General features: G+C 35.0%; 1 protein-coding gene across 2 annotated transcripts in view; it reads right to left on the bottom strand.

The window, feature by feature from the left end:
• Positions 1-18,371, bottom strand: part of ITPR2 (inositol 1,4,5-trisphosphate receptor type 2) — a gene marked incomplete at its 3' end in the record, with an annotated part of 533,638 nt that overhangs the window by 78,827 nt on the left and 436,440 nt on the right. For both annotated transcript variants that reach the window (XM_079715959.1, XM_079715960.1), the window contains exons 49-51: positions 16,431-16,606; positions 4,027-4,191; positions 585-780 (exon numbers count right to left, since the gene is read on the bottom strand). In XM_079715959.1, coding sequence (XP_079572085.1) covers positions 585-780; positions 4,027-4,191; positions 16,431-16,606 — 537 coding nt within the window. The remainder of the gene's footprint in view (positions 1-584; positions 781-4,026; positions 4,192-16,430; positions 16,607-18,371) is intronic.

The following is an 18,371-nucleotide window of genomic DNA, read 5'->3' as shown; positions in this document are numbered from 1 at the left end:
ATAAATGGGTGATGTCTAACCAGTCAGACAATAAACATAAATATCATACAGAAACTCTGACAGCCACATATTCACGGACAGAGCCCCTTAATGAAAATATTTTGAGCATTTTTCTATAGCAAATTTTCTGACTATCTGATGGTTTCCAAATCAAAGCATTTATGCTTTTCAACTATTCAAGTATAATATAATGTACTGTGAGCAAACATGTATGAAATAATGGTTGTGAATGATGCTGGAAGTTCTTGGGGGAGACATCCCCCAAGAGAAAGAATCCCAAAGCTATTACTCTGCACTGAAATTGTCAACTGTCCCCGGGAGTACAGTCAACACTGTTGAAACTTCTGCACTGAGACTGAGCTCAGGTGACGTTTCTTGTATGAAGATTTCCCTATGCACACTGTCAGCTAACATACAGCGTAGGGGTATTTCACACTCATGAGCTCTTAGTGAACAAGAAAATGTTTTCAAAGGAATGAAAGAAAACATTGCCTCCATCATCATTCATCTGTGATCCTCTTAGCAAGCGATGTACCAGTCGGAGCCGCCATCAGAGCAAGCTCATTTAGTGGTAACAGCAATACCTGTAAGGGGAGTTCTGTTTTTCAGCCTATCCACCTCCATAGTGAAGTCATCCTTCAGAAAAAGGAATCCAATAATGGAAAACAGGTAGACAAGGATGAGGGCGAGGACTGCAGTTAGAATAATGGAGCGGCCATTCCGTGTGACACTTTTTATGACATTGAGCAGAGTCTCTTCTCTATATACTAAATCAAAAAGCTACAAAACCAAAGAGAACAAAAACAAGGAAAAAAATGCAATGAAGCAAAGGGTGAATAAATACAAAGGTAATCACAAATACAAATGCAGGCCATTTTAGTTTATCTGTGAGAGAATAACAGTATAAATAACAACTTAAAAATGAACCAAAATATGTATTTCTTCTCCAGTTTGAATGTGTTGATAAACTGCTTTTCAATAAAGATAACTCTAACACAATATATAATGTGCATCTGTTGGTTTCATAACCAACGTAATATCAATTTTTTAAGACATGGTAATAGCATAGCTTCAAATTTGAATTTAGAAAAATTGTAATATGATACATAACCAACTTAGCTACTTATTCCCTATTTTTAGTCTTTCTGATATTCTGTAGTTGCTTCTAGAATATGTAAAATGGCTAACATGAGAATGCTGAATTAGGGAACTAAGTGATGAATAATTGAAGGATTCATTCAACGGGTTGTTTAATATAGGGATTAGAGGTGAAATGACATGAATTCAATTTTATGAGCCCACTAAAATAGAAAAGGTATGAAATTTAAAAATATTTGAGAAATGCAAACATCTTTCTTACTAAACAGGTAGATTGAGGGCAAAACCTATTACTTTAGTATATACTTTTGGGAACAGAAGTATAAACAGAATTATAATTCACAAGTGTTAATTCACTTCCTCTATGGATAATGGGTTATTATCCATTTTGTGTTTAGTAGTAGACAATCCATATGCACTAGTCAAGAACCTAGGTATATGTTTGCTATCTGCAGTCAACTTTAAGAACAATTTTATTTATTGCTATATTTAAAGTTGAAATTATACATTCGCAACTACATGTTTCATTATTAAAAGTTGGTTAAAAGCAATATTAACATTTACTTTAATGAAGGCATAAGTATCAGTTTGGAAATGAATAGTATTTTTGATATTTGAATAACTGGGGTTTGTTTTCTGCTATCTATGGGGAGTGATTAAAATTTCTGAGCTGTTTGAAATGATTAATACCAGTGTCGTTCATCCCTTCAGAAACACCAGGGCCTTGTACTCTGTTTTTCAGGGTTTTGAGGCTTATACAGTTACTTTCCAATTTAACTATAGTCTTGCAAATAATTGCTGTAAATATATTAACTTGTTTGCTCACCTTAGGACACTGATGTTTTTTGATGGTCAAACACAAAAACATATGTTTAACTATTTTGCTATCTGTTTATCTCCTGGAGGGAGATACAACCTTTAGAAACAAAGTCCTTATTCTTCCTTAAAGACAAATTAAGTAACACAAGTTCAGCTTCCAAATTACTGACCTGGCTTATTTAACTTATTTAAGTATTTAGTTGACAGAAAGGAGATTTTCCTTCAGCTCAACAGTGGCTTAAAGAAAGGGTCTGGAAATGGTTCCAGATCATTTATGGATAGTTTATGAAAGTTTATAGTTTTCAGAAGCCCATAGGATACTTGCTGAAAATGCATCTTCCTGGGCCCTATTCCATACCCATGGAATCAGAATCTTGAGAATGCAAAGGTATTGATGTTGGACAGGTGAATGGTTCCTTCCATTTATTTCTCAAAGGAAAGTCTAGAGTGTGGTTTCTATTACTGGTTAAAGGATTGGCATTTGTGGACACAACTGGGAATGCCAATTCACATATTTTTTAAAACATAAAAATATTTTAAAAATACATTTAAATACCATTTTGACATTATGTCCATTAAAATTTTCTTCTAGTCCTCTAAACATGAAAATGGAATATATCCTTTTTATAACCAACTCAATGAAAACAAATTAGCATAAGTGTTGTATGATTTGAAAAAGATGAGAGAAAAATGCAACTGGAAATTAAGGTTAACATAAATTAAAAGTACCATTACTATTAATAACTCATACAATAATTCAGATACACCTTTATTTTGTCAAAAACCTTTCCTTAAATAACAAAGATTTACATATATCATTTCACATGTTTTTCATATTATTTCTTTAATGGGTCTTGATATTACTAGTCTCATATTACCCCTATCCATTTTATAGACAAGGAGGTTGAAGCACAAAAACATTATAATAAATATTACATATTACAGTCAGGGAAAAGTGCTGGGTATAATAGACTTTTACCTATCATAGGCAGACTTTAAAAAATGCAATTTTTGTGGTGAATTAGAGCAAAGAAAGGATTCAGTAGGATCCTTGGATCAGAAAAAAAGTCTACTTTTGATGGGTGAATACTAATCTAACTTAACTGGCTGAATACTAATCTAACTTAGCTGCCTGGAAGATAATTTTGTATCCTTATGTTGATAAGGGACAAATCCACGCTTCACTGTGGCTCTTGCAAGTGTTTTAGGGTAAACAGGAAATTAGCTTCTTACTTAATCTTCCTACATGGGTGAGCTAGGTCACAGGGAAGCAGGAGGCAATGAATTTGCCCCTCATGACCCAAGCAAGCCAGGTCAGCATAATGTTTTTTAGATCTTCAGCTTGTTTTCAGGTATTATTTTATTGGGTAGTGTTCTCCTCTGCATACCAACTGTGAGCTGAAGATATAAATAAATTGTTCCTCTGGCATCATGATGCTAACCTGGTAATGCTCTAAGTTTCAAAACATTACCATATACTTGTACTGACTCCTCTTCTGGTTTATGGCTATAGAACATATATGTAGCAAGGAAAACTGATAACCAGCAAAAAAACAAAACCAAACCCAAAATGCAACTTTAGAAGAAATCTAAAAATCCACTTAATGAATAGATATATGTAAATAAGCTTAACAACAATGACATATTAAATCTAAAACTATAAGACTGCCCTTAAAACAACTCATCTTTTTGCTAAGTTGGCTTTCCCCCTCATTTTATTTATATGCCATTCTAAAGATACACAAAATATTTGCTGTTATAAATAAATGCAATGAATTCAGTACCAAGAAAGTATATCCCTTTTCTTGTTGAAGAATCTCTAAGGGAAATATGACTTGGCTGAAACCCAAAGCAGCCTGCTATACCAAGCCTGGGTCAAGAGGTGGGTCTCAGAGAGAAAATAAAGAATTGCACCACCTATGTCGTTTCTCAGAGAAAAAGACTAAAAATAATAATAATGCATGATTTTCCTAGGCAAGTCTAAAAATAACATAATTTGTCCTAAATGCCAGACTCTGCTTAAAAAAAAAAATCAAAGGAAGAAGCATAAGAAGCAGCAGCACTATGTATTTTTTTCAGCAGTGACTATCCACATAGAGATGTACTCACCAGGAAGCTATAGAAGAATTCGTGGACAAAGAGGCCCAGCATGCAAACCAGGACATATGTTACATGGTAGAGAAAGGCCATATCCAGGATGACCGCTCGGTATCCTCGGGTGAAGGTGCCACGATTTCCAACAAAACTCACCAGAAATACTATTTTATTACAAAGCTAAAGGGAGGAAAAGATTCGATTTTACTGTCTTATTTGTTCTGAAACTCACAAAAACAGCATGTCATTGACAAAACCTATTATTCACAAAGTCTGTGGTTTTCTTTTATGATTTCTCATTTTGTAATTTTTCAGCACTGCTTACAAATCTGCATGTAAACACCATACAGACAAACCCTGTATTCTTTGCAGTTCCAGGAAAAGAGAGGAAGAGTGATTAAGAGCCCCAGTTCTGCAATCAAGACAGACGTGAATTTAAATCTTAGTTTCCCCACTACTATTATCTTACCTAGGCCATGCAACTGTAGGCCTTGGTTGTTTCTTCTCAAAAATTGGAATAAAGGAATTCCCACCTTATAGAACTCTTCAAGGAATTAAATAATTCATAATGCATATGAAGCCCTTAGTACAATGACTCTTGAAATATTACTCATTATATTTTCCATATTAAAAGTAATAATGCAATGTTTTTATTATTATACTATAAATGAAATAGAAAAATATATTTTCAGAAAACATCCAGAGATTTGTCCTTGATTTTTTTATCCTGGACTTTCTCTACTGAATATTATTTTAAACAAGTAGGCCATTAAAAATTATTTTTGTATTTAATTTACTCTACATTCATAAAAAATATAAATATATTTCTCTACCTAGATTAAAATAAATATAATACTTGCATGTATCTTCTAAGTTCTATGCATGGTAACTATTCAGTAAATGTTTTGGAGTGTTTATTATGCTTGGTACCATGCAGAGCAGGGGTCCCCAACCCCCAGGCTGTGGACTGGTACCAGTCTGCAGACTGTTAGGAACCGGGTGGCACAGCAGGAGGTGAGCGGCAGGCCAGTGAGGGAAGCTTCATCTGCTGCTCCCCATTGCTCCCCACCACTCCCATTATGGCCTGAACCATTCCCTGCAACCCTGGTCTGTGGAAAAAGTTTCTTCCACAAAACCGGTCCCTGGTGCCAAAAAGGTTGGGGACCGCTGATGTAGAGTATTCAAATTAAAAATACATTTAAATACAGAAATTTAAGGTTAAGTACAGACATTTAAATACAGAATACAGAAATTTATACTGAGGTTCTTTGGCAACAGTACCATATTTGTTTTTATATGTCCAAACCTAACTTTGGGAAGACAGCTTGCTCTTTGCAACATCATAGATTTTTCTCCATGTATATGAAAGAAACTGCCTTATGGAATGATTTTAAATAACATAAGAAGGAGCACAACACTTTGGGCAGAAGTAAAATTTGAGAGGTTGGAAAAACCTTTTCCTTCCACTTTCTGAAGTCCAAATCAATACAGATAAAATGAGAAATGGTTTATCATTGCACGTTGTGAAGATAACCAAACCAAATCAACAACACAGCAATTAAAAACTTCACACCTTTCCTAAGTTTGCCCCATGTTAATTAAATATCCTCTCAATAATAGATATTATCAATTTCATCATCTTGTTAACTTGAATAATGTTAAATAGAAAGTCTTACTTCACTATTTAGTGTTACATCATCATACCTTTACATTACTATTAAATATAGCTACAGTATTAATGGATGTCTTTATGTTTACTATCCAAGAGCAAATTTAATTCATTCACCCATAGCATCAATATGAAATAGAAATAAGAAGTGCTATAAAAAATAAAATTAAAATTATGACTTTTCAGAAGGTTGAATTATATGTTGAAGACAAATTGTTTAAATGTTGTGTCTTTGAGTCATAAAAAAATTATGCAGGAAAACTATAAGTCCTATATACTTATAGGAAAAGGGATACATTGACTTCAGGTTCTCAAGAGAAATACAGTTCAGTTCTCAAATAATGCAAAAGCAAGGACACACTTCTGCCTAAAAGGGCCTCTGCCATTCTTCCATGAAAAAGAAAGATTCGCCTTATTTGTTTCAGGTTAATTTTTTTGAACCTTGACCTAAAGCTTCATATTGATGAATATGCTCCTTTTCTCTTGATGGAGCCAATGCTGGTAGTGGCAGCCACCTATTTCTGCACAGATCAGAAACAAGGAAACTGCTGTCTTTTAATTTTGAAGTATTCATACCATGAAGAAATAAGTGTAAGTATAAATGATTTGGGTAGGAAAGAACTTGCACGCCGGTTTTTCCTGCTGCATGACCTTGAAATTTGCAAATTCGTTTTATTGAGCATTTTCCATGAAAGCTGGGAATATTTATGGAAATGAAGAAGTTACAAAAACATTCTCCCATTTCATGTCATGACTTACTTGACATTGTCTAACCTGTCCTTCGTTTGTCAATACCATTACGTAGGCAATCATTGCTTCTGTGGCAAGCGTTCATGTGGGCAACAATAAACGGGGGGTGTGGGAACTGAGCAAGGTGGTTAAAAGGCCATCTTCTGAACTGGTGTTGGAAGGACCCTCGAGTCAGCACACAAATACCAATATAAATGATCACAACCGTCCCTTATATTTTTTTCTTTCTCCATCTATTCTTCAAAGCTGCCCTTGATATATTTTTCATTGAGAATGGGATAAATTGTGTGAAGGTTGGGGGAAAAAGTGGCAGGTGGGGAAGGGAAACGGCAGCAATGTAAGCTCTCTGTACAGCCTTTTAAAACTGACACATCATCCAAATGATGGTCTTCCAAAACAGAAAAATGAATGTTCGTTTTTTTTTTTTTTTGCTTTTTATAAAAATATTTGTTTCTATGTCCCTGATCAATAATCCTATCCCCATCTTACATTGTTCCTATTTATTTTCCAACAATAATTATAGCAAAAAAAGATTGTCTACTATTTATTAAAAAATAAAATTGGATTTATTGTCTTGAACTGCAGTTTAACTATATTATTATATATTCATCAACCATCAACCTTCTTACTAAAAAATCAGATTATTTGACTCAAAACTCTCCATTTCAGTGATGTTACATCTTGGGCAGGATAAGGTTCTACAGTCAAAGCGTGAGACAAAATTGTCATGTAGTCAAAATCACCCAAGAAATCTTTTAAATTGCCAGCAAAACAGTACAGTAAACAAGGGTGGTGTAAACTGTAGTGTCTCTTACTAAATTCAACACATGCTAGTATTCTCCCAGCACTGGGGCAGTTTTCTGTTTCTGCAACTGAATATCAGAAATGGGAGCATCAGTGACTGTATTATATGAAAAACAGGGAGTGTGTATGTGTGTGTATGTGTGTGTGTGAGAAAGAAAGGACGAGAATATGAATGTTTTGACTCAATATATTTCACAGGTGTTTATCGTATTATTTATTATAAAAATCTAAAAATCTAAACAATAAGAATTAATGAAATGGTTAAATAAATTATATAACATCCATATAACTGGTTAATATTATCATTATTAAAATGAGATATACAAATAAGTTTAATGGTATGAAAATATATTAAGTGATCCCAAACTGATAAAATGTGTTTATATTTGCCAAAATAATGTTAATTTTCATTAGCAATAACTAAAAATGTAATGTAGATGTGGGAAGAAAACTGTACTGGGTTATAAGATATGCTTTTATAACAGAGAAGAACATTTGAATTTTTAAAAACAACTCAAATATTGAGGTAACCCCTGTGACAAGACAGAGAAGCAAGCTGCAAGCTAAATACAAATTTTTTAGAAACTAGCAAAGATGATAAAGATGAAGCATCATAATAAGCAGAAACTGATAATACTAAGTGCTCAGAATATAGATTGACGTTTTTCCTCCCACTTGATTCCTTTACCAAAAAAAGGACTTTCTGTATTTGCTTAACACTTTGAAAGACACTGAGTCAGAAACAAACAAGTCCCTGTGAACCAAAATACAAACACTTTTACTATCATGACAGCAATGTTTTACTATTAAATCCTACTTCATGTATTAGGTACCGGTAAACGGCAGCCTTTACTGCTATCATTATCATGCTATTGTTCTTTTCTAAATCTTCACACTATCTTCTGAACTGATCTTCTCAACAACCCGATGAGGACAGACTAGGCTTTAATATCTTCATTTCACTGATGAGAAGAAGGAAATTCAGAGGCTTGCTATTTACCTAAGGTCTGGAATTCTGATGCTCGTTAAGGCTTAACTCTCAGGTAGACAATATTTTCCTGTTTCTGATACCTATCGCTTTAGCAATTATAGTTCCACCTGTTACACAATGCAAAGTTTTAAGTGTAACTTAAGTTAATAAATATGTTAAAATCTAAGGGACAAACATGATTGATTTATGTTTTCTTTTTTTTCCTACCTCCTAGGAAATGGTAAACCATAGACAGTTCTGTAATGAGCCTGTTATGTTAAATGTTAAGGTAAATGATATTTGCTAAAATGTTTGTATTAATCTGTACAGTATCAAAACTATAGGTAAAAACTCTTCTATCAATATCTATCATATCAAAATTACAATTATTCCATTCAATTTGTCCCAGATCAAAGCTAATATTTTCTTTGGTCAAAATGCCCTGGACAGGCAGATCATAACGTATCATTTGGGGGCTGTGCAAACAAGTGTTTTATGCTATGAAGGCTATTAGACTACCCACAGATTCACATAGTTAATAAGAAAATTATATCTCCATGTAGATTTCTTCTCAGGAAGAAATGAAAGTATAACACTTGCTACTCTTATGAAGTTATTTTTTTAAATTTAATTTATTTATTTTATACAGCAGGTTCTTATTAGTAATAAATTTTTTTTTTTTTTTTTTTTTTTTTTTTTTTTTTGCAGTATGCGGGCCTCTCACTGTTGTGGCCTCTCCCATTGAGGAGCACAGGCTCCGGACGCGCAGGCTCAGCGGCCACGGCTCACGGGCCCAGCCGCTCCGCGGCATGTGGGATCCCCCCAAACCGGGGCACGAACCCGCATCCCCTGCACCGGCAGGCGGACTCTCAACCACTGCGCCACCAGGGAAGCCCATTAGTAATAAATTTTATACATATCAATCCCAATCTCCCAATTCATCCCACCACCACCCCCCGCCCTGCTTTGCCCTCTTGGTGTCCATACATTTGTTCTCTACATATGTGTCTCTATTTTTGCCTTGCAAACCAGTTGATCTGTACCATTTTTCTAGATTCCACATATATGCATTAATATACAATATTTGTTTTTCTCTTTCTGACTTAACTTCACTCTGTATGACAGTCTCTAGGTCCATCCATGTCTCTAAAAATGACCCAGGTTCATTCATTTTTATGGCTGAGAAATATTCCATTGTATATATGTACCATATTTTGTTTATCCATTCATCTGTCAATGGGCATTTAGGTTGCTTCCATGACCTGGCTATTGTAAACAGTGCTGCAATGAATACTGGGGTGCATGTGTCTTTTTGAATTATGGTCTTCTCAGGGTATATGCCCAGTAGTGGGATTGCTGGGTCATATGGTAGTTCTATTTTTAGTTTTTCTAAGGAACCTCCATACTGTTCTCCATAGTGGCCGTATCAGGTTCATTCCCACCAACAGCACAAGAGGGTTCCCTTTTCTCCACACCCTCTGCAGCATTTGTTATTTGTAGATTTTCTTATGATGCCCATTCTAACTGGTGTGAAGTGATACCTCATTGTAGTCTTGATTTGCATTTCTCTAATAATTAGTGATGTTGAATAGCTTTTCATGTGACTCTTGGCCATCTGTATGTCTTCTTTGGAGAAATGCCTATTTAGGTCTTCGGCCATTTATGGATTGGGTTGTTTGTTTTTTTAATATTGAGCTGCATGAGCTGTTTATATATGTTGGAGATTAATCCTTTGTCTGTTGCTTTGTTTGCAAATATTTTCTCCCATCCTGAGGGTTGTCTTTTCGTCTTGTTTATGGTTTCCTTTGCTGTGTAAAAGCTTTGAAGTTTCATTAGGTCCCATTTGTTTATTTTTGTTTTTATTTCCATTACTCTAGGAGGTGGGTCAAAAAAGATCTTGCTGTGATTTATGTCAAAGAGTGTTCTTTCTATGGTTTCCTCTAAGAGTTTTATAGTGTCTGGTCTTACATTTAGGTCTTTAATCCATTTTGAGATTATTTTTGTGTATGGTGTTAGGGAGTGTTCTAATTTCATTCTTTTACATGTAGCTGTCCAGTTTTCCAGGCACCACTTATTGAAGAGACTGTCTTTTCTCCATTGTATATCCTTGCCTCCTTTGTCATAGATTGACCATAGGTGCATGGGTTTATCTCTGGGCTATCTATCTTGTTCCATTGATCTATATTTCTGTTTTTGTGCCAGTAGCATATTGTCTTGATGACTGTAGCTTTATATTATAGTCTGAAGTCAGGGAGTCTGATTCCTCCAGCTCCATTTTTTTCCCTCAAGATTGCTTTGGCTGTTCGGGGCTTTTTGTGTCTCCATACAAATTTTAAGATTTTTTATTCTAGTTCTGTAAAATATGCCATTGGTTATTTGATAGGGATTGCATTGAATCTGCAGATTGCTTTGGGTAGTATAGTCATTTTCACAATATTGATTCTTCCAATCCACGAAATAGTATATCTCTCCAACTGTTTGTATCATCTTTGATATCTTTCATCAGTGTCTTATGTTTTTCTGAGTATAGGTCTTTTACCTCTTAGGTAGGTTTATTCCTAGGTATTTAATTCTTTTTGTTGCAGTGGTGAATGGGATTGTTTCCTTAATTTCTCTTTCTGATCTTTCATTCTTAGAGTATAGGAATGCAAGAGATTTCTGTGCATTAATTTTGTATCCTGCAACTTTAACAAATTCATTGATTAGCTCTAGTAGTTTTCTGATGGCATCTTTAGGATTAGTTATGTATAGTATCATGTCATCTGCAAACAGTGACAGTTTCACTTCTTTTCCAATTTGGATTCCTTTTATTTTTTTTTCTTCTCTGATTTCTTTGGCTAGGACTTCCAAAACTATGTTGAATAAGAGTGGCAAGAGTGGACATCCTTGTCTTGTTCCTGGTCTTAGTGGAAATGCTTTCAGTTTTTCACCATTGAGAATGATGTTTGCTGTGGGATTGTCATATATGGCCTTTATTATGTTGAGGTAGGAGGTTCTCTCTATCCCACTTCCTGGAGAGTTTTTATCATAAACAGGTGTTGAATTTTGTCAAAAGCTTTTTCTGCATCTATTGAGACGATCATATGGTTTTTATTCTTCAATTTGTTAATATGGTGCATCACATTGATTGATTTCCATATATTGAAGAATCTTTGCATTCCTGGGATAAATCCCACTTGATCATGGTGTATGATCCTTTTAATATGTTGTTGGATCCTGTTTGCTAGTATTTTGTTGAGGATTTTTGCATCTACATTCATCAGTGATATTGGTCTGTAATTTTCTTTTTTTGTAGTATCTTTGTCTGCTTTGGCATCAGGGTGATGGTGCCTTGTAGAAAGAGTTTGAGAGTGTTCCTTCCTCTGTAATTTTTTGGAAGAGTTTGAGAAGGATGGGTGTTAGCTGTTCTCTAAATGTTTGATAGAATTCACCTGTGAAGCCATATGGTCCTGGACTTCTGTTTGTTGGAAGATTTTTTTTGTGTGTGTGTGGTACACAGGCCTCTTACTGTTGTGGCCTCTCCTGTTGCGGAGCACAGGCTCCGGACGCACAGGCTCAGCAGCCATGGCTCACCGGCCTAGCCTCTCTGCGGCATGTGGGATCTTCCCGGACCGGGGCGCGAACCCACGTCCCCTGCATCGGCAGGCAGACTCTCAACAACTGCGCCACCAGGGAAGCCCTGTTGGAAGATATTTAATCAGTTTCAATTTCATTACTTGTGATTGGTCTGTTCATATTTTCTACTTCTTCCTGGTTCAGTCTTGGAAGGTTATACCTTTCTAAGAATTTGTCCATTTCTTCCAAGTTGTCCATTTTATTGGCATAGTGTTGCTTGTAGTAGTCTCTTAGGATGTTTTGTATTTCTGCGGTGTCCATTGTAACTTCTCCTTTTTCATTTCTAATTTTATTGATATGAGTTCTCTCCCTCTTTCTCTTGATGAGTCTGGCTAAAGGTTTATCAATTTTATTTATCTTCTCAAAGAATGAGCTTTTAGTTTTATTGATCTTTGCTCTTGTTTTCTTTGTTTCTATTTCATTTATTTCTGCTCTGATCTTTATGATTTCTTTCCTTCTACTAACTTTGGGTTTTGTTTGTTCTTCCTTCTCTAGTTCCTTTAGGTGTAAGGTTAGATTGTTTATTTGAGATTTTTCTTGTTTCTTGAGGTAGGACTGTGTTGCTATAAACTTCCCTCTTAGAACTGCTTTTCTTCATTCCACAGGTTTTGGATCACTGTGTTTTCGTTGTCATTTGTCTCTAGGTATTTTTTGATTTCCTCTTTGATTTCTTCAGTGATCTCTTCCTTATTTAGTAGCATATTGTTTAGCCTCCAAGTGTTTGTATTTTTTTACTTTTTTTCCCTGTAATTGCTTTCTAATCTCATAGCATTGTGGTCAGAAAAGATGCTTGATATGATTTCAATTTTCTTAAATTTACCGAGGCTTGATTTGTGACCCAAGATGTGATCTATCCTGGAGCATGTTCCATGTGCATCTGAGAAGAAAGTGTAATCTGCTCTTTTCAGATGGAATGTCCTATAAATATCAATTAAATCTATATGGTCTATTGTGTCATTTAAAGCTTGTGTTTCCTTATTAATATTCTGTCTGGATGATCTGTCCATTGGTGTAAGTGAGGTGTTAAAGACCCCCACTATTATTGTGTTACTGTCGATTTCCTCTTTTATAGCTGTTAGCATTTGCCTTATGCATTGAGGTGCTCCTATGTTGGGTGCGTATATATTTATAATTGTTATATCTTCTTCTCAGATTGATCCCTTGATCATTATGTAGTGTCCTTCCTTGTCTCTTGTAACATTCTTTATTTTAAAGTCTATTTTATCTGATATGAGTATTGCTACTCCATCTTTCTTTTGATATCCATTTGCATGGAAAATCTTTTTCCATCCCCTTAGTTTCAGTCTCTATGTGTCCCTACGTCTGTAGACAGCATATACATGGGTCTTGTTTTTGTATCCATTCAGCGAGGCTGTGTCTTTTGGCTGGAGCATTTAATCCATTCACGTTTAAAGTAATTATCGATATGTATGTTCCTATGACCATTTTCTTAATTGTTTTGGGTTTGTTTCTGTAGGTCCTTTTCTTCTCTTGTGTTTCCCACTTAGAGAAGTTCCTTTAGCATTTTTTGTAGAGCTGGTTTGGTGGTGCTGAACTCTCTTAGCTTTTGCTTGTCTGTAAAGCTTTTGATTTCTCCATCAAATCTGAATGAGATCCTTGCCAGGTAGAGTAATCTTGGTTGTAGGTTCTTCCCTTTCATCACTTTAAATATATCGTGCCACTCCCTTCTGGCTTGTATATTTTCTGCTGAGAAATCAGTTGTTAACATTATAGGAGTTCTCTTGTATGTTATTTGTCATCTTTCCCTTTTTGTTTTAATAATTTGTCTTTAATTTTTGTCAATTTGATTACTGTGTGTCTTGGCGTGGTTCTCCTTGGGTTTATGCTGCCTGGGACTCTCTGTGCTTCCTGGACTTGGGTGCCTATTTCATTTCTGATATTAGGGAAGTTTTCAACTATGATCTCTTCAAATATTTTCTCAGGTTCTTTCTCTCTCTCTTCTCCTTCTGGAACCCCTATAATGCAAATGTTGGTGTGTTGAATGTTGGTGCATTTAATGTTGTCCCAGAGGTCTCTTAGGCTGTCTTCATTTCTTTTCATTCTATTTTTCTTTATTCTGTTCCATGGCAGTGATTTCCACCATTCTGTCTTCCAGGTCACTTATCCATTCTTCTGCCTCAGTTATTCTGCTATTGATTCCCTTCTAGTGCATTTTTCATTTCAGTTATTGTATTGTTCATCTCTGTTTGTTCTTTAATTCTTCTAGGTGTTTGCTCTTTAATTCTTCTAGGTGTTTGTTCTTTACTTCTTCTAGGTGTTTGTTCTTTAATTCTTCTAGGTCTTTGTTAAACATTTCTTGCATCTTCTCAATCTTTGCCTTCATTCTTTTTCTTAGGTCCTGGATCATCTTCACTATCATTATTCTGAATTCTTTTTCGGGAAGGTTGCCCATCTCCACTTCATTTATTTGGTTTTCTGGTGTTTTATCTTTTTTCTTCATCTGGTATATATTCCTCTGCCTTTTCATTTTGTCTATCTTTCTGTGAATGTAGTTTTCATTCCACAGGCTTCAGGATTGTAGCTCTTCTTGCTTCTGCTGTCTGCCCTCTGGTGATGAATAGTCATTTCTTATAGTGGAACTATTCTCACCAAACCAGGCAGAAGTTATCTTTTTATCCTGTCCCATGAGGGGCAAAAGAAAAATTCTCCCAATGTGTTTGGTTTTCCCAATAGACTTTAAAATGTTATTCCGTACCTCTTTATATATCCTTAAAGCTTCTGGATGGCAAGAACCACAAATCCTCTATTAGTATCAGTGTCTATTAGATAACAGAGACCCAATAAATGCTGTTATTTTGGTCTAATTCTGTCTAGCTATTATTTCCTTTATCAAATTTGGATTTTCTCACTTGGATTAATGTCTTATTGAGGATCAGTTATCAGTTTAGAAATATTATTTGTTTCTTTAAATAATTGGGTTCAATAGTCAATGTATTTTTTAAAGAAAAAATAATAAGCTGGATGCAGTAATAGGCCTAGAAAAAATCAGATAAATCCATGAAGATTCCTTAATTCATTTGGTTGGAAATTTTGCAAAATTAGCTTATTCCCAAAGCACCGAAAGTACTAGTTCAGTTCATGTAAACAATTTTTGAATGTTTAAGTGCTAGGCATTAAGGTGGAGAAAAATGAGGTAGGGAGTGAGTGAGGTAGACAGGATTATATCTATGAATGTGACAACCCCTGCCCTCAAGAAACTTACAGAATAACGTATTTGGTACTTTACAGAATTCTTTACTGATAGAGCCCTTTGTATGTATAGTACACTTCCCTTTATTCACAATGATTGAGGAATAATTGGTAATTTGGTGACCTGAATGTAATCGTTTAATATATATAAACATATAAATATATCTGTCACATACATATATGTATATATATATGTATCCATCACGTATGTATGTACATATCTGTCATATATATCATGTCCAGTTTTTGAAGAATTATAATATTATAATGTATAATATTATATATAATATTATAATAGGGGTCAGAAACATAGATTTGGCCATACTAGCTTGGCTTTATAGTTCTCAAAAGTTTGGTTGATTATTTCATTTATTCATTTTCAATATCTATTTGCCACCTGTTTTTTATGTGCAAGGCACTGTAAATGTATAAGAATACAAAAATAATCTTTCACTCATTCATTAGTTAATTTACTTAAGAAATATTTGTTGAGTACCAATGATGTTTCAGACATTGAATGATCAATCATTAGTCTTATGAACTGTATAATGTAGTAGGGGAGATACCAGATACAGATATACAGACACCAGAATATAGGATATTATGTTAGAAACCCAGTAAAAAATATAGAAAGTGCTTAGCTATTGAGCAGACCTATTAGCAATATTTATTTACCTGCAACATGTTCTTTCATCAACCTGGTGATTTACCATTTCCTAATATCTCCTTTTAGCTGTGCCATACAAAAAGTTGTCTAGTCCCTTTAAAATTTTATCTCTTGGGCAAAATTACTGCTATTTTCAATAGTAGTCTGCCTTACTTATTCTAAACTTACCTAGCTCAAGTTGTGAAATGTACTCCCTTGTTTTAATAGTTCAAAAAAAAAATTAAGTGGAAAAAAAACCTCACCTATGCCTTTCACAAGTTAATAGGTTTTGTTCTCATAAAAAGAGTCCAACTTCATATTTTCTCTTACAGCAACCCTTTTCTTTTGGTCATTTTATAAAAGGTATTACTCACTTCTAAAATTCTGCTGAATATAATTTAATCTTTCTCGGATGATTTAGAAGTTACTTTAGGATGTTAACAGTGGCTCAGAGTCAATTGTCAATAGCTGCCCATATAGGATGCCAAAGGCATTAAAACTGAATTGGATTAAACTGACTGCAGAACTGGGTCATGCCCCAAATGCTACCATCTTAAATATATCAAATTTTCACTTGCCATTTTTCCCTTCTCTCAAAAGTCAATAAAAAAGGTACAAGTTAAACTCTGATTAACTCGGACTCACAATGAATTAGAATTTACTGTATATACAGAGTTAAAGCATAGAGTTACATTTTTATATTTAGTACACTTTTAATTAATCCAGAACAGTAGAAAGCTAAGTAAAGTACTTACATTAGCTGCACCAAGAAGTATTAACGTAGGCCCAAGACCTATTGTATATATTGATCTGAGCATTATTGACACAAGAAATGGCCGAATACCCACAGGCTTGGAGAAGAAAAACAGCATAGATGTGCAGACTGCAACTGCTATCCAAAGCAGAACTGAGAACAATGGTGAAAGTGTACCTGTAAGATGTGGAAGGAGTTTATTTTTACTAAGAACAGAACTAGAACATGTTAAAATATTTGCCACTCTACTTTATATAATACAGCAAGATAAGCCCTAAGACAGTGAATTTCAAAATAACCCACTCTACACACTGTATACTTAGAGGAAATGTCTTTGTACACATTACTCATTATTACATTTCCAGAAAGTTTGTGATGAATCCCAGGCTGCTTAAATACTCACTAGTCATCACTCCTTTCATTAAGTCTGAGACTTGTTCATCTTTCTCTCCTACGGGAGTTACATGCTAAATACTTTGGATAGAGGTATCTCACTTGGGAGTCTTAATTCAAAATTTATGATTAATGACCACTGAATGTTCAGCTACATCATATGGAATCAGGCAGTGAACTCATACCTTGTCCTGTTTTATTATTATCAAGTTTTTATATTATAGATTCCTCTAAAGAATTCAGAATGGAGAATATCTAGTCTTTAATGAAATACACCTAAGCTTTAACTGTTAAAACATACAAGTGTATTTATGTGTATGAATACATATGTATATGTGTGTATTTAAAAGCCAAATGAACAACTAAAAAAAATGTTCAGCTATTTACATCATCAGAAAACAGAAGTTCCAAATGTTTCAAAACTAAACTCCATTACAACAAAATTTTCTTTAGAAATGGCCCTAAAAGGGGTTCAAAAATACATTTCCTTTTTAAAAAAGGACAATTCATTGACGTTTGCTCTGACATGGGGATTCAAAGAATCCCCCTCTGAAGGTCATGTGGTGCTATATTTGCAGAAGTAAATTAAAGGGCAACACTCTTGGGCTGATTAGACCTCAAACGTGTCTTTAGGCTGATGAAGTCAGAGGGGAAACAATAAAATAGAGATTTTCCACTAGTGATTTCTCTGGGCCACACCTCTTTTTATTATTTATAAAATTCACTTCTGAATGCAAACACCACCACGAGTGCTCTGATGTGCAGAGTTTCTGTATTATCATGGAAACCATGGAATTATCTGGATTCCGTCAGTGAATTCTGTACAAGCCTTTAGTTCATAGTGAGTGCTAATGGATCAAAAGTAGGCAGGAAGATCCTGTCAGTCATTAAAAAACAAACAAAACAAAAGTCAGATAATGAGCAGCACTGGCTTAGACAGGTTTCCTTTTGCAATACTGTTCTTATGTTCTCTCTTAAAGCAAGCAGTGATGAAAGAAGATTGGGAGGAGAGATCTGATCTGCCCCTTTACCAGATTTATGATCTGATAAGAGTACTTTGAAGATGGTGGGAAAAAAGGGGTAAGTTCTTTGCTCTGGAAATTACCTTCAATTCCTGTCCTCTGTCAACACGAACAAAATGGGTACCCAACTCATGTTTATTAAGACGCTGGCTTGTGAGCCCTCTATGTCTACCAAAACATAGCCTGACCACCAACTGCCCGGGCTTCACAGATCTGAAAGAGCCATGGAGAGAATGATGCCTTCAACCTTCTCTCATGCTTACTGGGGTGCCATCAGAACGTGAGCTCTGTCAGCGTGAGGACCACCTCTGGGCCTGTCCCAGTGCCTGGCAGGCAGTAACAGATAAATATTTGCTGACTAAATGAATAAACAGAAACATAACCTGTGAGCTCGTTTTGAGTAAGTAACTCAGTCTCCCATTATAAATTCCCCAAGTTGTGGAGCTTCACTGTTAAGTTTACTAAAACTGCCAACATCTTTGCACACTTAACAACTCTCAGCCACTCACTGGACTCTTCAGTATAAT

This window comes from Hyperoodon ampullatus (genome assembly GCF_949752795.1).
Source record: "Hyperoodon ampullatus genome assembly, chromosome: 11".
NCBI classification, from domain to species: domain Eukaryota; kingdom Metazoa; phylum Chordata; class Mammalia; order Artiodactyla; family Ziphiidae; genus Hyperoodon; species Hyperoodon ampullatus.
The sequence above is the reverse complement of the archived record's forward strand: the minus strand, read 5'-3'. Positions and strand labels throughout refer to the sequence as shown.